Here is a 25,996-nt window from a genome sequence, read left to right as displayed (position 1 = left end):
GAAAGAGTGCGCAGACCTGTGGCCTAGGATTGCCAGTGCGGCCAATGCAATTGTGTAGATCAATTGCAATTGCAAGCTATCTGTTTTGTTGGTTCTTCTAAGTTTGTTAAATTTTGGGCATTTGGATTATTATTTTGTTTTTAGCATTTCAGAATCTAATGTTTAGACACTTTTTTGTGAGATACTTTAGACAGATACTTGAATCTTATTGTTAGTATGGTTTTTATCTTGGATTTTGATCGTCTAGTCAAATATGTTTGAAATGATCAGGTCGTAGTTACCTAGCCTGTTTCTGTTTATGTAGTTGATGCTATTTTTGTTTTTAATCCATTGTTATAAGTCTCTGTTCATGAGATCCTCTCTATCCTTTAAAAAAAAATTTCGTTGCACTGTGAAAGGAAAAGCAAAAGCATAATGAATAACGAGTAACGGTGTATTTTTCAATGATTTTCTTCCCCATCTAATCTTTACATCTAAAGGCATTTTTTTCTACAAATGTTAGTAGGGTTAATTCCACAAATGGTCTTTGAGGTCCTCCAATTTTATTTTGGTCTTTGATTTTTCAAGTCTCACAATTGGTCCTTGATGTTTTACTTTATTCTAGTTTCGATTCTTTTGTTAGTTAGGTGTAATATTTGATGAAATCTATATAAATTAAAAACTAAAATTAGAAACATTTAAAAATTTATAGACTATATGTGTGAATTAACTTTTTTTTTTAAGGATTGTTTTCAATTTTGATCCTGAATATCTACAAATTTTATTAAAATTTAACACATGTCTAAGAAGGATTGAAATTAAAACAAAATAAAACTTTAAAGATTAATTGTGAGACGTTTTAAAAATTAAGGATTAAAGTGAAATTAAAGGTAAATTTAGAGATCATTTGTGGAATTAACCTTGTTCTATTATTATTTTTCCTGCTAAAAAATGTTTTCGATTTAAAAACGAGTTTGTAGTAGAATTGTTGTCATTTAGGGTGCCTTTGGCAGGAGGGATGGACAGTGAAATAAGTAGGAGAGCTAATTGACAAATAAGAATGAAGCATGGTAATTTGTTTGTTTTTAGAAGGAAATCGAGGAGGAAGATCGTTGATTTTATTTGTAAAGTTATTTTTATGAATCCCTTTAGCGTAAGTAATTATATTTGCTGTGAATCTACTTATATTAGGACTGTATGTCTATTTGTACACATTGATTTGACAAAATTAGAATGCTCTCTAAAATAGTAACAATGTCTATTGTGGACAATTATAAGTTTCACTTGTAAACTATAGTATGCAATAATTACACACATCGAAGGCATTCTATCGTGATTCCCAACAACCTAGTAATTATAGAAGGAAAAGAAAAAAGGACGTCGTTTGTAGTTTTGCTAGATTTCAAAACTACATGTCGTTTGTAGTTTTGCTAGATTTCAAAACCACATGTCGTCTGTAGTTTTGTTAGATTTCAAAACCACATGCCGTTTGTAGTTTGAAAATGTTGCCATTTTGACGTCTTAGAAGCCCGTTGTCCTTTTAGCCGAAGAAACGACAAGAATTTTTGTGCTGAATATTTTCCTGTCGTTCAGAGATAAAAACGACATGAAATTCATTTCTCGTCCATTAATATTAAAAACGACATGACATTTCTTATTTTACAGCTTATTAAACAATTCATTGTCGTACAAACCAAAACGCTGCGACCTGTTCTTCCTTAAAATATTTGTGTTATACCGCAAAATATTTTTTCCCAAAAAAAAGATGGGGAGAGAAAAAGGATGTTGGGTATTTTCTTATCTTATTACCTGTAACTGACTTGTCGTTTACGGATTAAGGCACTCGACTTTTGTGTACAACACTACTTGTCGTTTAGGTAAAGATTAATGTCGTTTCTGTAATAGTTTTGGCGGGTGGGTCCAGTGGGGTGGGACTTGGTGCGAGTGACGGGAAAGAGCAGCGTTGATTGACGGCCGTTGAATTATCCTCGGAAGCCATGGTAGTGGGACTAGTGGTGTCCAGAATCGAAGAAGTGAATAAAGTTAGACAAGCCGTTTTATATGTTTCTGTAGTTGTTGTTTTTTTTTATTTATTTAATTGGGTCTTAGGGTTTCATAGAAGAAGAAGAAGAAGAAGAAGAAGAAGATGGGTTGGGGCCACCCGCAAATATCACTGGACGATCTGATGAAACTGATAAAGGGGTTCGTAGATATACTGATTCTGACATCTGGGTATCAATCCTCTGGTCGTCCTGCTCATTGGGATCCTACTAACATCAGCAAAGCTTTCCAATGGGCTCTCTTCTTTGAAAATGTTAGCAACCCCCTTTCCCTCATAAAATTGATATTAGAGAAAATGTTTTTTCTTTTCCATGCTTTGAAAAGAAATATGCTTTAATTTGCCTTTTCAGTTTGAGATCATATATACTTGTATATTTCCAATGTTGTGTGAAAATTGAATTGGATTTTCAGATTGATGTCATTTTTATATGCTTAATCTTTTTTCTTTTGTCTTGTAATTGGTAATCTCACATTGGAATTTGCTTTGGTAATGATGTTGATAGGTTTTGAGTACTTTGAGCAGCTTGGAGGTTTACCAGGACTCTTTGAATGAACTTGATATGGCTCTGTCTAAAATCACATCTGCTGCTTCTTTCCCTCAGGTGGCATATTTTTATTTAACATTTATACTCTCTCCTTTATTTTTTGAATTTACTAGATTACTTGTAGAAAGCTATGTGATTGCTTAGTTATGTCTGAAAAAAAATCAGGGCCTTGCACATCTATCATCTGAAACTCTTACTAGGGCAAGAGGGTTTTTGATGGACCATTTCATCCATACTTTACCATTGAGGGACTCACACCTCAGAGATTTTCTTATGGCAACAATCCAAATGGACCTTGACGAGCTCTCAGGAACTGAGCACGATCGCCTCAGTGCATATCTGAGCAAGCTGAAGCTGCAACATAAATCAACTTACTCAGTTCAGAATGGGGGGTTTTCTAGTGAAGATTCGATACCATCTCTAGACTTTTTCTTGGTTAAGGAGGCAGAAGAATGCGACGGCACTAGTTTCACAAAGTATGCGGTTCAAAAGATTCTGAAGAGGTGGTCTGCGGTGTCGGATATATCCACAATTGAGAAAAGCTTAAAGCCCATCTCTGACACTATCATATGTAGCAGTTGGAAGGAGCTTGATGACAAATTATTTAAGGAACAACTGAAGCAGAATGACGCTCCTATGTAAGTTAGGGCCGAGGGGGTGTGTTTAAGTCTTTATTGAGTGTCTGCATCCAATACGGTATATTTTTCTGTTATTATTATAAGGTCATCATGTTGGTAAAAGTGTCTTGAGGATTTTAATGGTAATGCCTCTGGATATCTTGTGGCTATGTGTTTCAGGATTGTAGATCAGTTGGTTGGTTTTATGAAATGGAACCACTGGAAATCGAAGAATCTTTCTTACTTTCTTGACAAGAGGGCTATTCAAATGGTTTCGGGTGCCAGCATGATATTTTCTGCTCCAAAGGTTCAGTGGGTACAAGTTCTTGACCGGCTGATTGTTTCAGCAGAAAGTAGTGATGATAATTTGCGTGACACAATTGTAAGCCTACTTATTCTCTGTTCAGGAATGGGGAAAAAAATCAATTATAACAACAAGTTCGGTAGCTCTTATTCAAAGTTTAATCATCCTCTACTTTTTTTCCCTGAAACAGGAGCTCTTGCTACTTGGGTGCATTGCAAGCAGGTGGACGAATCTAATTGAACATTTGATGTCGGTTTCTTACAATTCCATTGCAACTTCAGAGCAATATCATGAAGTGTGCAAGTTACTTCGTGGGAAGCCTCACAATTTTGAGTCTAAAGAAGAAACGAGTTCAAAGGTTGTTAAACTTATCTAAGGGTATGTTTGGTATATGGGTTCTTCGTGGGTTCAAACCCATGGTTTTGATTTTGCTACAGTGTTTTTTTCTCACAAAAATTTGAATTTCACAAGTCATAATAAAAAACCACTGATTTGAATCTTAGTTTGAACCCATATACCAAACGGGCCCTAAATTTATATGGCATGGTTGCAGTTTCATATCTTGATTCGTTTTTGCCACAGCGAACTTCTTTTATTTGCGCTTTGTATTTTATTTTATAACCTGCTGTGGAACTAGGAAAATGACATTGTTGACTATTTGACTGAAAAATTGGGCGGTCAGCTGCATCCATTGTGGAACATATCACCAGCTCTTGCTGCAGTTTCAATTCCATCCCGGTATTTCTACTTTTGAAGTTGTACATACTTTGAATCAGTTCTCTAATTCACATAAGAATTAAAATGAGTCGTGAGCTTTTAATTTACTCCACCATCTATTATTGGTTTAACATTCAATTTTTTAACACGTCTACCTTGTGACAATACTAATAAATAACAGTATAATCCTTTTAGTAATGATTGGTATCTCATATGAAATTGTAGACTCACTTAGTTCCTTAAATGTGTTGCAATTGAAGTTTGAAATCAATCATTTTACAGGTCGCCTTTGTTCAGGTTTTATTTGAGCGAATTGGAGATTCAATTAAGAGGAGATTTTTCAAAGATGAGGTACTCTTTCGGCCATTTTTTTTTTTAAAATCCGTTTCAGTAAATATGTTCAATGTACAATCAGTTCATATATACTTTACCTTGTAGATGCTGCAGTTGTAATCAAGATCGGAAGGAGCATAATGACTGTGAGTGTTATCTGTACAAGTTTCACAAGTCCTAAATAGAAATTTGTTGCTAAATGATTTGCAAGAGACTAATATGCTTTTCTGATTCCCCACAGGTGAATTGGCTGAGAGAATTTGGTGTCTCTATATTTTTCATGTTTATTGGGCTCATCAAATACATGGCCCCAATATCGCTTGATGGTAAAACATTACAATGCTAGTCATTAACACGTCCCTGTAAATAGTACATGCATCTTTCCACATATTCACACAAAATCCGCGTTTTCGATATAGTCGAAATTTTGATGTTTGTTGGGACATGAGTTTCTCTCTCTTGGGTGTAATTATTATTTGTTTATGTTGTGCTTTGTGGAGACTGGCTTTTTCATAGACAAGTTACAACTTTGTTATTGTTTCATTCGTGTCAGGTATTCAGATGATCTGCCACATTACATTTTCTCTGCATGATTAAAGCCTGGTCAAACTTGTTTCATTTTCAGGTAACTAATGGGGCAAACTTTTTTGACACATAAGAACATGCCTCGATCTCATCATTCTTCATTGACACTTCCAGGAAAGTTTCAATCCTTGAGTGAAAGAGAAGGAAACCGAAAGAAAAAAATATGAACCGCAAGCAACTTTTAGGAGAAGAATATTGGGCTTGGAAAGTGCTGTGTCATCACGATTGACATTGCATCACTAGAGGGCAGGTGGGGCCTACGTGACTGGGAATGGTATCAAAACAAAAGTGGTATATATGACTGTGGAAAAGCACTATTATTGATCATGATAATGTTCTTTTTTTAAATCTCCTGCAAATGGGAAAGTGACATCTGAAATACATGAGGCTCTTCTAGTGGGATAGAGCCATCTACACATCTTATAAAACTAAAGCTTTCATTGTGCTTTTATGCTTCCACTACAAGATCTTTCCGAAACAACAGCAAAAAAGTTCAAAATGAAGACGTCAAGCTTGTCGGGTATGCGGAAAATCCAGTCGAACTTTGGGAAGAGAATTTCCAGCAATGGTTACGAAGCCGCGGTTGTTAGTGTTCAAAGTAGAGTTTCATTGAGCTGCTTCTGCTGCAAGGTGCCTTGTCTTTTAAGGCAGATTTGGAAGTTCAAGTCACACTGCAAGAGAGTTTTGGCACGGCAAAGAAGCGGTGTTCAGTACAACTATGATCTTCGCAGCTATGCTCTCAACTTTGATGATGGTTTTTTGTGAAGGCACATCTCTCCTTCGTTTCATGTTTTTCAATGATCGTTTCTTTTCTTTGAACCGTCTAAATAAGCAAACAGATCATTCTTTTGTTATGGTTTGTTTCAGAGCCCATTTTTAGGCATGTATTCATAAAAGGGCGTTCGTCCAATATTTGTATATATGTGAATCACTTCTATGTCGTTATCCACCATGATTAGCAATCTACTTGGGTTTCCTACAACGTGAACTAGTATTGATCATCTCCAGTAAATATGTTTTTTGAGTCTGTGATTTGTTGTCCCTTTTCAACTGATTGGTGATTGTGAAAATGAGGAAGTAGCTGGGATGTTGTAGAAATTGAGTTGCTTCTTTTGAAGGTCTGTTTCGGCATCTTAATTGAGACTGCAGAGAATACTTTTTTGAGAATCTCTTATCCTGTAAAAATAGAATTCTTTGACAGAGTAAAAGGAAAAAAAAAAATTTTTTTTTTAATACAATTCTGAAGCCAATCGAGACTACTTTCTTGAGAATCTCTTATCCCATAAAAAATAAATTACTAATTATTTTTTTAATACGATTTAATAATTCAAAACTGTGTCTTATTTACTAATAGGTGATAGGAATTTTTTTTAACATTATCACAAATTTATCCAAAAACTAAAGCAACCTTAAATTTTTTTTGAAGGAAAAAAAAAAAAAAAACTTAAATTAGATAATCTCTTCTTCCTTTTTCCCCTTATAAAACGCTTCCGTGAATCATGGTACTGAACTGTAAAGTAGATATTACTTTTTCTGATTTTCACATTCCAACGCCAAAAGTATCAATAGTAATGTTCGTGACTAGTTGATTCATTGTATTTTCATATTTATGTTTTCAAGTATTAAGGCTTCGTTCACTTTGTAGATTTGAGTTTTTAATTTGAGTTCGGATGTGACATTTTCTGAGAGTTTTTTACTGTAGCAGAAAAAGTTAGATGTGACATTTTTGGAGAACTTTTTACTGTAGAAATCTCGAACTGAAAACTCGAATCGGTGAAATGAACGAGGCCTAAATGATTCATGGTAGGGCATCCCTTTTTGGCTTCTGTTGAGGGTCCTTCCCAATATCATCATTATTAGTGGTGACAATTCGTGTTGCCGTATCGTATTCATATCGTGTTAATTTTTTCAGTTGACACGATGAGATTTGACACGAACACTACTCATTTATTATTCGTGTTAAAATACAAAACTCAACACGACTTGTATATTGGCGGGTTAACATGACATGAACGACTAACCCGTTTATTAAACATGTCATAATAGTATTGGATCAACTTGTTTCTAATAACCGTTTATTAACCCGTTTATAAAATGAGTGATAATAAGGTCGTGTCAACCTATTTCTCAACGTGTTTTTCAACCTGTTTGTCAACATAAGTAACAAACGGGTTATAATTGTGTTGTGTATTCGTGTTATCCAAATATGATATGTTTAATAAACGGATTACGGCGGGTTAATTGCGGGTTGACGGGTCAACCTGAAAACGACACGCTATTTAATCGTATTTCATGGGTTCGACCTTATTTTAACCCAAACCTATTTATGATAAACCTAAACCTGTTAACTTCGTGCAGATTTCGAGTCTTGTCGCTACCTAAATTGCCAGCCCTAATCATTACCGTGTTTCTTTGCCTTCCAAGCCCATTAACATGCTATAATCTGATAGTCTGATACTATAATCATTAAACATGAAACAGTTTAAAGAGGAAAGGAAAAGACAATCTGAGCTGTGTATATCCTTATTATCTTTTAACAGAGATCTTGAGACATTTGAAAACAAGAAACATAAAGGAAGATATCTAATCCTAAACTTAAAAAAGAGAAACAATAGTTTTGACATTTTGGACCAACACTAATTATTATCAGTTGGTATGGCACATTTATTTTGGCAATGAATTTATTCTGCAAAAGTAGAATAAATCTGATTTAGTTTGGTTATGTAATTTGGAAAGTAGTTGATAACGAAGCTTCAAGGGAGACAGATATTCATTAGTTGTGAAGCATAAATATTGCCTTTTATTCCATTTGTCACTCCTACATGAATTATTAGTCTCACTAGTCCACAAATCATGCACAACCCATTCAACTTGATTGACTACACCATGTGAAATTTAATAAAATACCAACCCAACATATGTCCCACAGCCCATGCCAAACCACACCCTTTTTTTACACACCCACTATTCTTCAAGTTCAAACTTCACAATTTTTTCTTTGCATTTACACCCTCTAGTGAGGCTGAACTGAAAAGAAATGGGGAAGATCATAGGATTCTCTCTGATAATCTTCTCAAACATCTTCATAGGCTCAGTGGTGGCAGCAGATTGGAGCATTTTGAGCCAAAGATTTAGAAATGAGCTTGGTGATAGCTTGAAGAAGTACTGTGAGAGTTGGAGGATCAATGTGGAGATAAACAACATTAGGGGCTTTGAAGTGGTTCCTCAAGAATGTGTTGGGTACATTAAGAAATACATGACATCTTCACAGTACAAGGCTGATTCTGAGAAGGCCTTAGAGGAGGTCAAACTGTATTTAAGCAATTGTTGTACTTTGGATGGTGATGGTAAAGATGCATGGATTTTTGATGTTGATGACACCCTGCTTTCCACCATTCCTTACCATAAAATACATGGTTTTGGGTAAGCCAATAATCAAATCTGTCCTTTTTATTTATTTTTATTTTTATTTTTTTGCCTTGATCAGATAAGATTATTTATGCATATCAGTGATATGTATTATGAAACTTGAAGATCTAGACAATTTTCTGTAGTTTTGTTCACTATCAATTATATCAAATCTTAATCACTTAGATCCAATGTTAGTACTATATTGACATTGATATCCACTATGCTGTTTTTTTGGCAATGGCTAAAATCTCATAAGAGGCACAATAAGCATGCTTTTTTGAGTTTCTATACAAACTAAGCATTTTCTTAAGAATAATGGTGTGATGTTGTCTCTTGGAAAGTAGGTTTTTAAGGAACTGATTAGGATGTTTTTGGAATCTGAAACTAGGGGAGAGAAACGTAATGTAACATCTTTGGAAGCATGGATGAAGAAGAAAAACGCGCCGGCTCTTAAGCCCACACTCAACCTCTTCCATGAGATCAAAGACAAAGGGCTTCAGATCTTTCTCATCTCTTCAAGAAGGGAAACTCTTAGATCTCACACTGTGGATAACCTCATTGAAGTTGGATACCATGGATGGTCTGGTCTCTCACTAAGGTACACAAATTTTCTTCCGGAAAAATAAGTAGCCAAGTGAGACTTTATACTAAAAGACCGACTATCATTAACATTTTAATGTATTTGTTATATCTATGAAAAGAGGTCTAGAAGATGAACTACAGGAGGTGCAAAAGTACAAATCCGCGGCGAGGCAGCGGTTAGTAGACGAAGGATACCGCATATGGGGCATAGTCGGAGATCAGTGGAGCAGCTTTGAAGGGCATCCAAGTGCAAAAAGAACCTTCAAACTACCAAATTCCATTTACTATATAGCTTGAAGCTCTCACTTTCTTATTTGTGTAAGTTAAGCACAATTTCGCAACCCCACTTTCAATTAAAATTGTTCTTCTTAATATTGGATGTGTGCTGTAAAACTCTTGCTTGATTGAGATTTCTGGCGTGTGTTGAAAGCAAATAAGTTCTCTCCAACGAAAAGAAGGTGAAAAAGCCCACTGCAGATTTCTTGTGTCGCTTTCAGAAAAACATATACCATGTTATTGCACAAACACAAGGAATATCATCTCCTAAATCCCAATACGTACTATTTGTTTTTGGAATCTAAGAATTGAACCTTTTTGTGTGTGTGTGAGTGTGTGTACTTGGTAGTGGATAAAAGAACCAACAACTAAATTTGTTGGAGATCAGATTCAAATTCACATTTATCTTGTAGAAGATCTCATATGAAACTTTTGAAGTATAAATTAACTAGTTTATTTTGCTTTGAGCTAGTGACTTTTTTTTTTTTCCCTTAGAGAAAAGGGTTTTATTGGTGTCTATCATACACCCCATCCTCTGCAATTTTAGAAAATTCAGAACACACTAATAAAACAGAAAAAACCTAACTCAATTCTACTCGAAAGGTGAGCCTAATTTTCACTCATCCCGTTACACACCCAACGCCTTACAACACATTAGCCGGACAGGGATCGTAAAGCGAGACTATAAAATATCGAACTGAGCACATCTCCTCACTACACCAACCCATTAGTAGTGAGCTAGTGACTAGTTAGTGCATAAAGAAAAAGGTTTTTAAAAGGGTCGTGTCTCGGATTCCATGTAATGTAACATGTTTTATGTCCTCATGATGCGGAAGCATATATACTTTTTGCGAGGAAGTTGGTGTTGGTGGCGAGGAAGAGTTTTGTTAGAGTGTAATTGGGCTCTCATTTTGATTATTATGAAGACATTGATCAAGCAGAGATAGCGTTATTCTCGTCGAAGATCCTATATTCCAGTGAAAGGGACTTCTCAAGAAGAAAAAAAATATTCCCATTATGGATTTTCATTGGCTTTTGGATAATCCGGTACCTTTTGAGATTTGCAGATATGAGATAGTGAAATGCATTAATGAAATATTGGTGGCAAAGTTCTTTTTCTTGGATTCAAGTAAAATCTTTTTGACAAATATTGGAACAAATTCCCTTGCATCTAGTAAAGGGGTTGAGTAGTAAATTTTGTGTAAATGAAAGATACGGATAAATTAAAGAGGATAATAACATTCATAAATTATGGAGATTTAGAAGACGTTTGGTTTATAGATTAGAATAATGTTATTAGAATAATTTTTTATTTACGTGTATTTTTTGTGAGAGAAAATACTGTAGCGAACCATGAACAATGATTCAAATCATGGTTTGGATTCTAAACGTGGTATTCATTTCCATTTTCCACACGGACAAGTTGACTTTTTTTTTTTGGGGCTAATTAAAGAAAACTTCCTTAAATATAACGCCTCTCTTTTTTCAGATCAATAGATAGATAAAAAAAAAACTTTAATTAAACATTCATATGAATTAAATATATACAAAAAAATAAATAATTACATTGACCAACATATCTTATACCATTATATATTCTCATACAATAGTACTTTTAAAAACATAAAAAATTAGTTCCTTAAAAAAATACATATTATTTAGGAAAGTTAGTCTAACCGATGGTTTTCGAAAACAAAAGATAATAAAGAATCTGTTTAGTTCATAAATTTAAATATAAAAATTTAAAATAAATTTAAATTTTATGAGAGAAAATAATGTAACAAATAAGTTTGAACAATAAATCGAGCTATGAGATAAACGCATAAAAAGGGTTTCCAAATCAAACATTTCCTTTTTAAAAAAATAAAAAAAAATCAAGAATCTTGATGTCATCAATTCAAAAACTAGTGCGTTTGAAATTAATTTTAAAATGATTTTATTTTTAATAAAAAGTAAAAATGAGATTATTTTTAGAATCATTCCGAGACTGATTTTAAAATTGCGTTTGGTTGATTTTTTAGAAGATTATTTTTAGTATAATAAAAAAGTGAAATCGTGTTTATTAATTAATATATTATAATATTATTGATAAGTACTAAAAAATAAAAACAGAAAAGTAAAAAATAACTTTCAACTGTTTTTTAATTCTTTCACAAAAATCATTCTCACCGTTTTCATTTTCAAAACATTTACAAAATAAATGTCGTTTAATTTTCATTTTTTACTTCTCAAAATACATAAAAATTATTTTCAAAAACAGTTTTAAACACCCACTTAAAATCAAGAATTTCCATTTTGGGAGTTCTGAGGTGTGGGCTCGGCCGTGGATCCCTGGACTAGAGCCGGGGACGACCAGAGCAGCCTTTAATCCAAGACTCAATGGTGAATATCTTAGGCCCCTTGACTACAAATTTGTTGCTGATCTTTTTGTTCCCCAGTCTCGGTCCTGGCATGCAGATCTTGTGGACCATCTTTTTGACCCGCAATCTGCGGCGTGGATTAAATCGATCAAACCCCTGGCGTCCCCAGCCGAAGAAATTCTGGTTTGGAAGGGCACAAAGAAGGGGGCTTTCAGTGTCAAGAGTGCTTACTGGGTGGTCATAGCTCACAGAGCTGCGGCGGATGGTCCTATTTGGAAGAAAATTTGGCAGTCCAAGCTGCATGAGCGTTTAAAGGTCTTCTTATGGCGGTGTGCAAAAGATTTGCTTCCCACTTCGGAGAGAAGAGCCAGGTTTTTCCAGTCCAATGTCCCTTCTTGCTATTGCTGTGGTGAAGATTGTGATTCCATGATGCATTTATTGTCTAAATGCTCTGTTTAGTACTTTGTTGGTTCGCTAGTCCTTGGCATATTCGGATTGATCGCATTCCCCTCTCATCGGGTGTGGACTTGGTCGAGTGGCTGCTTTCCCCGCCGAGTGTAGTAGATGGAGCAGAGTTTGTTCGCTGGGGAGCTATTTGCTTCTCTGAAGTTTGGAAGGCTCGAAATGAGCTGGTTTTTTCAAGGAAAACCTCTGAATCAATGGGAACTATTCCAGAGGATCCAAACTCTGGCCCGGGATCATTCTTATCGCTGCCAGACGATTGCGATTCGGAGATTGATAGGGTGGTTCCACATTGTCTGCAGGAGGCGTCAGACTCACTCCAACCCCATGGGGGTCAGACCAAGATCTTCTTTGATGCTGACAAAGCAGGTCTTGCTGCAGTTGTTGTCGATTCTGACAGATGCATCCAGCGTATTCATACTTCCACGTCTCTTGCATGTAGCAGTCTGGATGCTGAATTGCGGGCTGCTGGATTGGCTGTGCAGATAGCAGCATCGTTGGCAGGTCCGACTCGACTGTTTGGAGATTGTAAAGTTGCCATTGAGGCTTTAAAGTCGAGACTGTGTCCGGAAATTGGCAGTCTATTGCTGTGTGTTTAAGCCTCGTTCATTTTATCGATTTGAGTTTTTAATTTTGAGTTTTTACAGTAAAAAATTCTAAAAAAATGTCACATTTAAATTTTTCTACTATAATAAAATACTCTAAAAAAATGTCACATCTCAACTTAAATTGAAAACTCAAATCCGCGAAATGAACGAGGAGACGTGTTTGGTAGTGATTTTTAAAGTTTAAAATTAATTTTTTGGTCATTCACAGTTGAAATTTGTGTTTGATAAAAAAAAAAGTGATTTTTAAAATTTTTTTAAAAAATTTACAGTCAAAATCAGAAACAGTCTAAAGACAATTTTAATTTTAAGATTATGCGATAATTACCTTAAAGTATAATTAATGAAAGTTTTATAATACTTCTAGAATCAATCCTTGTATAATTACAGTTTACCAAATATTTAGGGTATGTTTAGTTCGCTTATTCGAGTTTTTAATTAGAGTTGAGATGTGACTTTATGTGAGAATTTTTTACTATAATAAAAAAATTAGATGTGATTGTTTGTGAGAGTTTTTTACTGTAACAAAACTCAAATTTTAAACTCAAATCAATAAAATGAACAAAACCTTAATTACCTTTTATAATAATTTCTTTTTTTTTTCAACACAACTAACAATAATTTTTTAAAAATTTACAACACCTACCATATTGGCTCTTAATGAGTCTTGTCAACTTAGAACCGAAAATGGTTTAGCTGATCGTTTGGCTAAGTGGGCTTCTATTACTGGATCTTGTGATTCTTTGAAGCTCGTTTGGTTTATGAATTAGAACTATAAAATTAGAATCATTTTTAATTTATGTATATTTTTTATGAGAAAAAATACTATAATAAATCATAAATTATAATTTAAATAAGAGAATAAATTATCTAACCAAACATACTCTTAACTTTGAGGAGGTGGCGCCCTTTGTAGCCACTAGCCACCATGCTCTAAGCCTCTAACCTCGTTTTCGACTTTTAATAAAGTTTTTTCTTTAAAAAAAAAAAAAATCTTTAAACTCGCTTTAAAAATTTTTAATCTCAAATCTAAAATCCTAATCGGACGGGTAAAAAAGAGCTTAGCCCCACGTGCAACACAACAGATATTTACCACTCCCCCACCAATCACACACTCCCATACGGTGGGCCCCACCCCAACACAACACAAATGCCATACGCACTAGTCACTACGTTCTGGAACACTGAGGTACACGCGCTGACGAAGCGCGTGAGATGAGCAGTGTTTCCTTTTAATGCAGATGTCCTGAAAGAAAGCCGCCCGAAAGAAGGACGAAGAAAGGGCAAAGCGCACTCGTCACCATCCACCTCCCCTACCTCTGGCTCTGCCACGGACGCCGGTGACCCAATTCTAAAACACCCGCCTGTCACCCCAGAATTACGCCCCCTCCATCCTCCATCCTCCTCCTCTGACCAAATTTCCGGTTTCGATTCGATTCTTTCTCTGCCCTTTTCGATTCCAATTTTCTCTTCTCTCCATCTCCTTTCAGGCAAGAATTCGGCTTGTTCCTCTGAAAAATTTTAATCTTTTTTCGTAATTAATTTTTTATTCTGGTTTATGTCGGAATCGAATTTATCTTTCTTTTTTTTTTCCCTTCATTGGTTTCTGTGTGTTTTTTCATGTTTCATCTTGGATAATGTGTTCTCTATTTTACAATATATATATATATATATATATATATGTATATATATTTTATGTAGTTGTAATGGACATGGTGTTTCTGAGTTTGGTATGTAGTGATCATGTTTCGCATGGTGGGAGATACGGCAATTTCTATGTGAATTTTGTCTTCTTTTGGTTGGATCAAGTTTGCTTATGGATTTGTGGTTCTAGTCTGTTATAGCTTAATTCTTATTCTCTTCTCCTCAAGAGGATTTGGATTGTTGATTTTAGTATATGGCTGAAGTATGTGGTTCTGTAGAAATTTTATCTGAAATTTTCTGTTCCATTTAGTAGTTTCGATAACTTAACTGAGGAAATAGGTTTATATTGGTGTTTGGTGGAAGTATTGATTTTGTTTTTGATGCTTTTAAGTGGATGATGTAGATTGAATAGAATTGCAGTCGCTTGGTTCTTAAATGTTAGTGAAAAAGGTCAAACCTCGTTATATGCTTTATAGGTCAAACCTTGGTTCTCCAGATCAAATGTCAAAAAACCCAAAAAAAAAAAAAAAAAAAAAAAAAAAAAAAAAAAAAAACACACATTATTGCTTTAAAAAGCGTTGTAACATATACACAGTGCATCATTTAAGGAAATTAGATCATTTGAACATATTGAAGGATTAACTTGTGTGTGCATGTATGCTTGTATTCGAATGAAACTAACTATACACGTTTTTATGTTCTTTGCCATTAAAATTCCTTTACTTGAGTACTCTTTCTTTTAGTATTTTCTTGTATTAATGGTAGTTTTTTCCCCTTTTCAGACCTGGTAATTGATGATCTTTTCTGTGGTTTGGATAGCAAGCAAAGGTTGCTTTTAGTAGGTCTTAAATTGGTGAGTATCATTATTAGAACAGCTTAATCATACCTACCTATAGTTATGTCCTAAATAACTAACACTTTTGCGATTTTTCGAAGAAATGGAGGCACGCCCTGCTTTATCCATTCCAAGGTCAGGTACAACGCAGCTGACTAACATGGGGGTATCTGGAGCATTTACTTCATCTTTGCCCGTGCTTCCAACCCCTTACGAGGAGTCGTATCCCAAGTTGCCAGACTCCCAACAAGTGTCCATTGAGAGAGAACTCATGACAAGCCCTCTCACTCATGCGAGCCACTTAACCTCCAACAGTGGAGTAATGGGTCACATATTTTCCTCGTCCTCTGGATTTTCATCAGATCTTCACTATTCATCTGTTTCACTTTCACAACAGAAGATTCAGTCAAGAAACACTCCTTTTATACCTCAGTCATCAACGAATGGGGTGTCTTTTTCAGTGCCGCAATCTTCTTATTCAACACTGCTTCATTCTACAACATCAAGTCATTATACCAAAGAAAACAGTGCTTCGTGGTGTACAGATTCTGTTGAAGATTTACTTGATTTCTCTGTAAATACTCCTGTTGAGAATAGTCAAGTCGAAAGCAGTAGTTGTAGCGGTATCGTGGCGTCTGACGAATTTGGCAGGCGTAATGATTGGCAGGATTGGGCTGACCAGCTAATCACAGATAACAATGCTTTAAATTCTAGTTGGGATGAATTTCTTGCAGACACCAATGTAGCAGAAATGGAACCAAAGGTTGGATCCTCTTCTACTTATGAAGCTTAATACGCTTTTGCAAAGTTCCCATAAAAGAAAAATATTCATCTGTAAAGTAAAGTGTTGAATTTTGGTATGTTTTATCGACACTCATATTGGCTTCTCATTTTTTGTTGCTTCAGATGGCATACCAGGTAGAAAAACCACCAAGCTTTCAAGCTCAACATCCACAACTTCATCAGCAGCATTCTGCTCCGTCTGGAGAAATTCAGACTGTTGCTACTCCTTCTTGTTCAACTAACAGTGCTACTGCCTCAGCTAAGCCACGCATGCGTTGGACACCAGAACTTCACGAGGCCTTTGTGGAGGCTGTTAACCAACTTGGTGGCAGTGAAAGTGTGCAACTCTTTTGGCTCGCTTATTTCTTTAAGATCACAAAGCTTCTACTTCGATTGAATTAATTATTTTTAACTTTCAGGAGCAACTCCAAAGGGTGTCTTGAAGCTCATGAAAGTTGAAAGCTTAACTATCTATCATGTCAAAAGCCACTTGCAGGTACATATATTTTTTTTTATCATTTAGATTTTCTTTTATAATATTTCCCTGTGTGTCAATTTTCTTCTGATCAGAGAACATAATTCTTGAACTGCAGAAGTATAGGACAGCTAGATATAGACCAGAGTCATCAGAAGGTATATGACATGTACCCCCAAGTAATAATAGTGGCATGCATTTATGGTTGCTCTCATTTGATATGTGTTTGTTACGCCTTCATTACTTGCCATATGAGCCTCTTGGTGCTTGCTTTTTACTGTCTTTCTACTAAAGAAGAAAAATATAGCAGGGATTTTAGGTTGAACTTTTCCCTCTCTTTCTGTTTTGGAGGTCTACGAGTTTTTGTCAGTAACAAGCAACAGATTTTTATTTTTATTTTTTATTTTTTGTTCTTTGATGCTGAAAGTGGTTGGTTCAAAAACTGTTTTTGTGAAGCTTTCTCTTATTTTGTTAGTATTTTGATGCATCAAATGAGAATTTCTTTTCTCGTTTTCTTTCTTTTCTTTAAGAGAATGAAGTTCTTCGTTCCATAATATTCATAACCCACATAGTATTTAGTATTTTTGCCTTTCATTGAAGCTAGCAGCTGTTTATGTTATTTTTCTTCTGGGCTATTATCTCGATCATTCACATTATATGTAATCATGGTTTCCTAGTGTACTCTTACAAAATCGCCAAGCAGGGCAAAAAAGAATCTTACCTATTATTTGTATTTTATTTATGCAATATCCTTTCGGTTCTCGTTTTACATGTAAAGATATCATTCTTCTCTTTATAGTAATGTAAAAATATCATATTTACTTTATGTACTGAGTTGTAGTTTCTGTATGCAGGGTCCTCAGAAAAGAGATTGACTCCCATTGACGAAATATCATCTCTTGACTTGAAAACGTGAGTCAATTTATTGACATTACTTTGGAGAATATTGTGTTTTCACGGTTTCTTTGGCTTATGTGAATTACATGATTATGCTATAGCGACTTTCTACAGCATCCAACGAAACAATACTTGCATTTCCAAATTAATTACTTTTTAGGCCATAATCCCTAAATCCCGTTCACTTCGCTGATTCGAGTTTGTAATTGAGTTGATATGTGATTTTATGTGAGAGCTTTTTACTGTAGCAAAAAAGTTAGATGTAACTGTTTCTGAGAACTTTTTACTGTAGCAAAACTCAAATTCTAAACTCGAATCGGTGAAGTGAATGGGGCCTAAATATGTTTACTTGTTTAGGTTTACCTTGAGTTTTATAATTTATATGCTTGAGGCACTGTCAGCTTGGCCATGGCTTCATTAAAAAAAAAAAAAAAGAGTCCACGTGGACAAGAATGTTAGTTTCTATAAATGTTTTTCTGTATCTGTAAGTTTGACGACCTCATTTAAAATGGTTACAAAATAGTACGTTCAATAGAATCCAGTGTCGAAGTACTCTTGCCAGATACTGAATTTTGGAAGGAAATCAGGAGGATTAATAGAGGTTGCTGCTAGTTCCCACTACAACTTGAGCGTTCATTGGAGTTTTAATTTTTGTTTTCATTAGGCTACTGATCCTTGTGGTTTGAGGAGGCCCTTAATGTTAAAGTCGATCTTGATTAAGGTCATTGTTGACATTTATAATTTTTCACCGAATAACCTAGATGATATGGGTAGATTGCTACATAAAAGAGCAAAAGCAGCATCACCCAGTGTGAAAGGGCTGCAAAAGTAAGTAGTTTTGAAGCTTGCTAGGGAAGAACATAGACTGTATAACTTTCGTTACTGCTAGACAGTATGAAGCCACTGTTAAATTTCTACTCCATGAGTGCAGCTGGTATATAGAACCAGAAGAAGACCAAATTGTCAAATTGTTCAATTTTTGAAATGTATTTCCTTTCGGTGTTGTAAATTTTATTTATAGGTTTGATTATGCTGAATATATTTCTCCTTTACCATGGTGCTTAACAGGGGTATTGAGATCACTGAAGCTCTGCGATTGCAAATGGAAGTACAAAAGCGGCTGCATGAACAGCTTGAGGTGCGCCATATAGCTGCTTAGTTTTGTTTTGAGTTCATTCGGCGCAAAAAGAAAAAAAAAAATGGTCAAAAGTTTTCGCAGGCTTGCAGTATTTTTAGGGCTCTATTCCTAACCACCTGAAAGCTTTTATCTGTTCTTGGTAGTGTGATGTTGAAATCTCTCTCTTCTCTGCAGATACAAAGAAACCTACAGCTGCGAATAGAAGAACAAGGGAGGTACCTGCAAATAATGTTTGAAAAGCAAAAGTCAGGTATGGACAAGCTAAAGGCTTCATCGTCCACTTTGGGGAACCCCTCTGCCGTGTCTTCAGATGCAATTCAAGGTTCCCCTGAAAAAGGTGAACAGGAAGCGTCCAAAATCGACGATGGCAAAACTGAAAATGATTCAAGTGATGCTAAAACTACGACAAGAGGAGGTTCTGATGAGCTTGGCGAGCAGAAAGAGGCACCTCAAGGGAAAGTTCCAGATAATCACGAGCCAGATGTTTGCGAGACTGGTTCGCAATCCTCAAAGCGTCTGAAAACAATAGAATAAGCCATATCATTCATCAACTTGGCATATCAAACTGACAATACAAAATTAATCTTGAGTAAGGTGAGCGACTCTGTCGATGGAAAAAGCTTTTGAGACTTTGAGGTCCTCTGTGGTGTCGTTGATGTGATATATATTATGATGAGCAGCACATCTGCAGTTTTATCTACTTAGATGGTAAATTGAAGCTAAGCTCGGTAACAAGTTTTGTTCCTACTATTCTTAAACCTCTATTTAGTACTCTTCTTGCCAACTAAGGATGGGGCTCTGAGAATCATTCCGTCACTCCAGTCAATTGTGTTTTTATAGGTGTTTTCATCTGTAAGGAACTCTCAAGTTTTAAGCTATTAATAAAAATCTCCATGCAAAACAACGATAGCAATTTCCTAACCAGAAGATTAGTAGCCTATATTGTGTTGGCACTTGAATTTAGACCGGTAATCAATCAGTACTTGTGATGGTAATGTCTGTGTTTAAGACAGTTTTGCTTCATTACTGATGCTGCTATGATGCAGATTTCATTTATTCGTGTGTAGAACAGGTGGGATGGGAAAGCTCAGTTCAGCCAGGGACGTCGCGCAATAGAGATAGGCGAAATTGCTTAAAGAGCTTAAGCGCCCCATTGTGCTCTAGGTAGGTTGATTGGGCAGTCGTTTACCTTGCAATAAGTCTCGGACCGTGTTGGTCAGATTACCTTCGGGGTGTCAGTGGCCCCGTAAAGTGGCCATATATGTGGGGATTTCAACCTCTTTCTCTATAACCTTTTAATATATTGTCATGATGAATAGGAGCTCAAAGTGCCATCTTACCTAAAATATGTGTGATCAGCAACCAAACTTTAAGCTTAAATTACACAGCTTATGACAAGCAAAATGGACAAAATGACAAAGATTGCATGTCGTGTGCAATTTTGGATCGTGCCCAAGATTTTAATTATTTCAACCGTCTCCTAGGTCCTCTTTATACCTTAGGGCTCGTTTGGTTCAACGATTCAAATTGTTAATTTAATTTGAGTTGTGGTGATTTGAATTGTGATTTAAACCGGTGTTTAGATATACAAATAAATTGTAATTTGCATTGAGAATAAAATCTGAACTGTGTTTGGATAAAGTGTTGAAAACTGTCATTAGAGTTTTAACAAATCTTATAAAATCTCATTGTAAATGACATCTAAAAATATGCAATTAAAAAATCATCTCAATTGGAATTAAAACGAAGAAGTTATGACATTTTTAAGCTTAAAATTGAAGAGAGAAAAAATAGAATATGAATTGTTTTCACTGTAGAAAACAATTAGGATTGTTAGAATTTAGGGGGTGGTAGAATTTTAAAATTAAGGGGTTGAACTATTGTTAATGGTTTGAATTGTCTTTAAATTTTTCTCTTCAAAACATCAATTTGAATCCTAAACAACATTTTGGATTGTTGAAACAAACATGAGCTTTAAATTTTCCTCTCCCAAACATCAATTTGAATGATGAACTATGGTTTAAATCTTAAACAACAGTTCAGCTTGTTAAAACAAACATGGGCTTATTTATTTGTTTTCTTTAGAAGATGAGAGAACCTTGAGAACATTCATTCAGACAAACTTGAATACAAGAACCAACCATAAATCCATAATGCAAAACATTAAAAGAAAACAATGTTATGCGCCATCAGTTAAGAACTCATTATAAATATGATCCAAAATTTGAAAAAAAAAAAAAAAAAGGAAGAAAAATATCAATCGACTTGAATTAATTTCCCAATCTACGATACATTTCTTAGCAAAACAAGGAACTTCAGCATATATGTAAACAGATAAAATCTGCAGGGACTTGTTATAATTTTCTTAAAAAAGGACTTCTTATCTAAGAAAATTAGTGGGGTACGTGACACATAAAACAGTACGTAAAAGAAGTATATTTTGTTGGATTGTTTGAGAGAGAACTCTGCAACCGCCAGCCTTTGGAGAGGCCTTTGAAACGAAGCAAGGCCAGAAAAACCATTACCAAACAAACACATCCCTCCTACCCATCGCTTTGCTCACTAACTTCTCTTAGAATCAAACTCACGACTTCCCAACTCACAGTTGGTAGACTCAACTCTCTTCTGCCTCACACATGTTTGATTTTTCTTTTTTTTTTTTTCCCTTTCTTAAGTTTCTTTCTAGACCCAACACCTTCCCATATAACTACATCTTCCTTCGCCTCCCTTCACCAGCCCTGCTTCCTCCATATCACATTTTTTGCTTTTGCCATGGCTGGTTTTGTCACCGGTTCTCACACCCGAAACGACCTCCAAGTTTCCGATGCCGAGGTAAATGTTAATTAATTTTACATTCTTGTGTGTCTAAAATATCAGCGAGCATCAAGTTTCATTGTTTAGATAGTTTCTTACAACTTATGTGATGTAATTCAAATGCAGCAGAACTCACGGCCCCTAACGCGCCAGGCTGCATCAAGGATATGTCGGGTTTGTGGTGATGAGATCGGATACAAAGAGAACGGGGATTTGTTTGTGGCGTGCCATGTCTGCGGTTTTCCTGTTTGCAGGCCTTGTTATGACTACGAGAGAAGTGATGGGAATCAGAGCTGTCCTCAGTGCAACACTCGCTATAGGCGTCACAAAGGTTTTGTTTTAAGACTCATCTTGGTGATCAATCATTCTTTTTACTTGTTAGTGAAATTTGTGGGGCCTAAGTAAGAATATAAGTTGTTCCTTGTGTTGTAGGGTGTCCAAGAGTAGCCGGTGATGATGATGATAGCGACGATGGAGACGATTTTGACGACGAATTTCGGATGAAGAATCACCATAGTGACAATTCAGATGATCATCGCATTAATCCCCTCACTAATAACTCGGTAATTTAAACTGCTCTTACAGATCTTACATAATGTGATAATGGTTTATGATTTGTTTCAACATATATACTTTAATATTAATGATTAAATTGGTGTATTTTTTGCAGGATAATGGGGAGCACAATCAGCAGCAATGGCAACCCAATGGACATGCTTTCTCTGTCGCAGGAAGTGGTAAGCATTTTGAAAACTATAACTCGAGGATGTATATGTAACATGGGAGTTATATTTCACGAGAAAAGATTATGAATAGTAAATTGATTTATATGGTCTTGGTTGGATTTAATATATGTAGTAGCTGCTAAAGAATTTGAAGGAGAGAAAGAGGTTTATGGTAATGATGAATGGAAAGACAGAGTAGAGAAATGGAAAGTCAGACAAGAGAGGAGAGGTAATTTGCTCAACAAAGATGATGGAAACAATGATCAAGGCGATGATGAAGACTACCTGTAAGTTTTTTTTTTTTTTTTTTTGAGAATACCTGTAAGTACTATTTTAAGCACATAAGTAATTAGTACTTTAGTTATTGGCTTATTAACAAAGCATACACGTGAGAATAATTAAGAGCAGTTATTCCTGTGATGACCGGTTCGTCTAAAACTAACATATAAAACAAAAAGAATTTACATCAACCTAGAAAAAAATAATAATAATAATAATTAATTTTCATAAATAATTCTAAATTTTAGATGTTTCTAATTTTAATAATTGAGTTGCACATATTCTGTTAAATATTTAACATCTATTTAAAAAAATATAATAAATTAAGGATCTTGTGAGATATTTTAAAAGTTAAAAATAAATTAAAATTAAAGGCAAACTTCAAAGACATAGACCATGATTAACCCAATTATTTTATAGACAGCATTAATTATTATTTTTTTCATATTTATCACTGTCAGAATTACCATAAATCACTGTTGTAATTATCACAAGTCCTTATAGTATGCACATGCCTAGTGAATAGTGATCATGGCATAAAAAAAATTACTAATCTATAGTGATTTTTTTATTTTTTATTTTTTTAGAAAATGCTATAGTAAAATTAATCTAAGACGTGATTCAAAAAATAAAAAATTAATCATAAACAGACAATATATATGCTATGATCTTATGAATGAATCACGTTCCAATAATCTAATTTGCAATTGCATACAACGGTCAACGAATAACCGTTTCGCAGATTAGCAGAAGCTCGTCAGCCTCTATGGCGAAAGATCCCAATACCCTCAAGCCTGATAAGTCCGTACCGCATAGTGATCGTGCTCCGCCTCCTGATCCTCTGCTTCTTCTTCCGCTTCCGCATCCTCACCCCGGCCTACGACGCCTTCCCTCTCTGGCTCATCTCCGTCATCTGCGAGATCTGGTTCGCCTTCTCCTGGATCCTCGACCAGTTCCCCAAATGGTGCCCCGTCACTCGCCAGACCTACCTCGACCGCCTCTCCATCCGCTTCGAGCGCGACGGCGAGCCCAACCGCCTCTCTCCCGTCGACGTCTACGTCAGCACCGTCGATCCTCTCAAGGAGCCTCCCATCATCACCGCCAACACCGTTCTTTCCATCCTTTCCGTCGATTATCCCGTCGATAAGGTCTGCTGCTACGTCTCCGACGACGGCGCTTCGATGCTGCTGTTTGATTCGTTGGCGGAGACTGCTGAGTTCGCCCGGCGGTGGGTCCCGTTCTGCAAGAAGCATAATATTGAGCCGAGAACGCCCGAGTTTTACTTCTCGGAGAAGATCGATTACTTGAAGGACAAGGTTCATCCGAGCTTCGTGAAGGAGCGGAGAGCGATGAAGGTGAGAGTGGAGAGATATGGATTGTAGATTTATTTATTATTATTATTATTATTTTTTTTTTTGTCTTTTTGGTGAAAGTTGATTTTTTTCCCCTTTTTTGCAGAGAGAATATGAGGAGTTCAAGGTGAGGATTAACGCGCTGGTGGCGAAGGCTCAAAAGAAGCCGGAGGATGGGTGGGTGATGCAGGATGGGACGCCATGGCCTGGAAACAACACTCGTGATCATCCTGGCATGATTCAGGTTTGATTATCAGATCATCATTTCTTCTCTGTATTCTTACTATGATATGTGTATGAGTTTTTACCAGGGGAAAAAAAGAATAAGGCTTTGGGTGATTTTTAGGCCTTGTTCTGCTGTAACATAAAATTTTGACAGAATGTCAAAATTAAAGAAAATGTGCATGAATGTTATGGTAGGATTTGGAATATGAATGAACCCAATTATTGAAATCGCTCGAGTTAACCTTTTTTTGGCCACTGGAAACCTTCTTCTTCTTCTTTTTTTTTTATATATATTATCTGAAGGTCTCTTTTACTAATTGAAATTGAAGTATTTGGTGATGGAACAAGCTAGTTTTTATTATGAAGTTAAAACTGTTAATAATTTGATTTTCATCATGATTGAAGCTTGTTCCTTCAATTTCCTAGTTGATTCCCTCATTTTCTTTTAATGAAGGATTAGATATTGTAGTTGAAACAAGCGAGATAGTAGATGATTTGGTTGGCTCACTTTTTACATTATTTTGCAGGTTTATCTGGGAAGTGGTGGTGCACTAGATGTGGAAGGTAAGGAATTGCCACGTCTTGTGTATATCTCTCGTGAGAAACGTCCCGGCTATCAACATCACAAGAAAGCAGGTGCCATGAACGCTCTGGTGAGTGGCTATCAATTATATTGATTGAATAAACTCAATTCATGCACTCAAAAAATGTTATAAGTTTGGATCATTGATGTTTTTGATTTACAGGTTCGAGTTTCTGCAGTGCTTTCAAATGCACCTTTCATGTTGAATCTGGATTGTGATCACTACATCAACAATAGCAAGGCCTTAAGGGAGGCTATGTGCTTTCTAATGGATCCTCAGCTGGGAAAGAAGCTCTGCTACGTTCAGTTTCCACAAAGATTTGACGGTATTGATCTTCACGATAGATACGCCAATAGAAACACTGTGTTCTTTGATGTAAGTGATTTTGACAAACATATTTATAGATTTAACAAAGTGGTTCGTTTCTCTCAATTTTAACTCACTGTTTGATTCTGTCGGTTATAGATCAACATGAAAGGCCTAGATGGAATCCAAGGACCAGTGTATGTTGGTACCGGGACTGTCTTCAATAGGCAGGCATTGTACGGGTATGATCCTCCAGTGTCCGAAAAGCGGCCAAAGATGACCTGTGATTGCTGGCCTTCGTGGTGCTGCTGCTGTTGTGGTAGTTCAAGGAAGTCAAAGTCGAAGAAGAAGGGCTTAGCAAGTTTGCTTGGGGGACTATACACGAAGAAGAAGAAGATGATGGGGAAGAATTATGTAAGGAAAGGAAGTGGAGCCATGTTTGATCTTGAAGAGATTGAAGAAGGGCTTGAGGGTTATGAAGAGTTGGAGAAATCATCGCTCATGTCACAGAAGAATTTCGAGAAACGGTTCGGACAATCTCCTGTTTTTATTGCTTCGACTCTTATGGAAGATGGTGGCCTTCCTGAAGGGACAAATAGCACGACACTAATTAAGGAGGCCATCCATGTCATAAGCTGTGGCTACGAAGAGAAAACTGAATGGGGCAAAGAGGTGAGAGCTATTTTCCCTTATCATCATAAATTTTTATGGAATTGCAACTTCATTCATCATTGGCTTTTATTAACATCTTATTTACTGGTGTCATTTGTTGATAAAATTGGTTGGCAGATTGGATGGATTTACGGTTCAGTTACTGAAGATATTCTAACAGGCTTTAAGATGCACTGTAGAGGATGGAAATCCGTGTACTGCATCCCAAAGAGACCAGCTTTCAAGGGATCAGCCCCCATAAATCTATCAGATAGGTTGCACCAAGTTCTTAGGTGGGCTCTTGGTTCAGTCGAAATTTTCCTCAGTCGTCACTGCCCCTTATGGTATGGCTATGGAGGAAAGCTGAAATTGCTTGAAAGACTTGCTTACATCAACACCATTGTCTACCCTTTCACTTCTATCCCTTTACTTGCCTATTGTACCATTCCTG

General features: G+C 35.9%; 5 protein-coding genes across 11 annotated transcripts in view; all 5 read left to right on the top strand.

Moving 5' to 3' along the window:
* The window catches only part of LOC21398940 (60S ribosomal protein L23), a 3,774-nt gene extending 1,828 nt beyond the window's left edge, over positions 1-1,946 (top strand). The window contains exon 5 of the mRNA XM_024162644.1: positions 1,857-1,946. Coding sequence (XP_024018412.1) covers positions 1,857-1,946 — 90 coding nt within the window. The remainder of the gene's footprint in view (positions 1-1,856) is intronic.
* LOC21398939 lies at positions 1,936-6,178 on the top strand. 5 transcript variants are annotated; one of them, XM_024162640.1, is made up of 11 exons: positions 1,936-2,293; positions 2,544-2,642; positions 2,751-3,223; positions 3,383-3,584; positions 3,697-3,864; positions 4,144-4,244; positions 4,506-4,574; positions 4,662-4,702; positions 4,798-4,882; positions 5,110-5,181; positions 5,256-5,295. In XM_024162640.1, the coding sequence occupies exons 1-9, from the start codon at positions 2,126-2,128 to the stop codon at positions 4,878-4,880; spliced, it is 1,404 nt and encodes a 467-aa protein (XP_024018408.1). In that variant the 5' UTR covers positions 1,936-2,125; the 3' UTR covers positions 4,881-4,882; positions 5,110-5,181; positions 5,256-5,295. The 5 variants fall into 5 exon arrangements, with proteins under 5 accessions (XP_024018408.1, XP_024018409.1, XP_024018404.1 ...); XM_024162641.1 differs by having other exon boundaries at positions 2,730-3,223; positions 4,189-4,244; XM_024162636.1 differs by having other exon boundaries at positions 2,730-3,223.
* Positions 6,179-8,001: 1,823 nt separating this feature from the next.
* Positions 8,002-9,677, top strand: LOC21398937 (acid phosphatase 1). Its single transcript, XM_010093488.2, has 3 exons — positions 8,002-8,564; positions 8,941-9,150; positions 9,254-9,677. Exons 1-3 carry the CDS (start codon positions 8,179-8,181, stop codon positions 9,429-9,431), a joined length of 774 nt encoding a protein of 257 aa, XP_010091790.1. The 5' UTR covers positions 8,002-8,178; the 3' UTR covers positions 9,432-9,677.
* A 5,580-nt stretch (positions 9,678-15,257) lies between these two features.
* LOC112090698 (protein PHOSPHATE STARVATION RESPONSE 1) lies at positions 15,258-20,142 on the top strand. 3 transcript variants are annotated; one of them, XR_002901768.1, is made up of 9 exons: positions 15,258-15,334; positions 15,418-16,079; positions 16,223-16,436; positions 16,519-16,595; positions 16,693-16,732; positions 17,429-17,486; positions 18,540-18,609; positions 18,784-19,203; positions 19,682-20,142. XR_002901768.1 is itself a non-coding variant. In XM_024162617.1 (8 exons), the coding sequence occupies exons 2-8, from the start codon at positions 15,420-15,422 to the stop codon at positions 19,141-19,143; spliced, it is 1,479 nt and encodes a 492-aa protein (XP_024018385.1). In that variant the 5' UTR covers positions 15,258-15,334; positions 15,418-15,419; the 3' UTR covers positions 19,144-19,452. The 3 variants fall into 3 exon arrangements, 1 of the variants encoding a protein (XP_024018385.1); XR_002901767.1 differs by having other exon boundaries at positions 19,656-20,142; XM_024162617.1 differs by lacking the exon at positions 19,682-20,142 and having other exon boundaries at positions 18,784-19,452.
* Positions 20,143-21,345: 1,203 nt separating this feature from the next.
* Positions 21,346-25,996, top strand: part of LOC21398936 (cellulose synthase A catalytic subunit 4 [UDP-forming]) — a 5,643-nt gene continuing 992 nt past the window's right edge. The window contains 11 exon segments of the mRNA XM_024162616.1: positions 21,346-21,441; positions 21,550-21,754; positions 21,856-21,986; positions 22,094-22,160; positions 22,282-22,435; positions 23,170-23,782; positions 23,886-24,023; positions 24,532-24,657; positions 24,751-24,963; positions 25,054-25,566; positions 25,684-25,996. The exon segment at positions 25,684-25,996 is cut by the window's right edge and continues 14 nt beyond it. Coding sequence (XP_024018384.1) covers positions 21,382-21,441; positions 21,550-21,754; positions 21,856-21,986; positions 22,094-22,160; positions 22,282-22,435; positions 23,170-23,782; positions 23,886-24,023; positions 24,532-24,657; positions 24,751-24,963; positions 25,054-25,566; positions 25,684-25,996 — 2,533 coding nt within the window. The 5' untranslated portion in view covers positions 21,346-21,381.

The sequence above is a fragment of the Morus notabilis genome, unplaced genomic scaffold (assembly GCF_000414095.1).
Source record: "Morus notabilis unplaced genomic scaffold, ASM41409v2 Scaffold602, whole genome shotgun sequence".
Taxonomy (NCBI): Eukaryota; Viridiplantae; Streptophyta; class Magnoliopsida; order Rosales; family Moraceae; genus Morus; species Morus notabilis.
Note: the sequence above shows the minus strand (reverse complement) of the source record. Positions and strands in the feature narration are given on the sequence as shown.

Coding starts and splice junctions, on each gene's coding strand:
- LOC21398939 (XM_024162638.1), top strand. CDS start 2,126: ATGGGTTGGGGCCACCCGCAAATATCACTGGACGATCTGATGAAACTG. Junction 3,224..3,382: donor AAGCAGAATGACGCTCCTAT/GTAAGTTAGGGC, acceptor TATGTGTTTCAG/GATTGTAGATCAGTTGGTTG. Junction 4,575..4,661: donor GGAGATTTTTCAAAGATGAG/GTACTCTTTCGG, acceptor TTTACCTTGTAG/ATGCTGCAGTTGTAATCAAG.
- LOC21398937 (XM_010093488.2), top strand. CDS start 8,179: ATGGGGAAGATCATAGGATTCTCTCTGATAATCTTCTCAAACATCTTC. Junction 8,565..8,940: donor CATAAAATACATGGTTTTGG/GTAAGCCAATAA, acceptor ATCTGAAACTAG/GGGAGAGAAACGTAATGTAA. Junction 9,151..9,253: donor TGGTCTGGTCTCTCACTAAG/GTACACAAATTT, acceptor ATCTATGAAAAG/AGGTCTAGAAGATGAACTAC.
- LOC112090698 (XM_024162617.1), top strand. CDS start 15,420: ATGGAGGCACGCCCTGCTTTATCCATTCCAAGGTCAGGTACAACGCAG. Junction 16,080..16,222: donor TAGCAGAAATGGAACCAAAG/GTTGGATCCTCT, acceptor TTGTTGCTTCAG/ATGGCATACCAGGTAGAAAA. Junction 17,487..18,539: donor TCATCTCTTGACTTGAAAAC/GTGAGTCAATTT, acceptor GGTGCTTAACAG/GGGTATTGAGATCACTGAAG.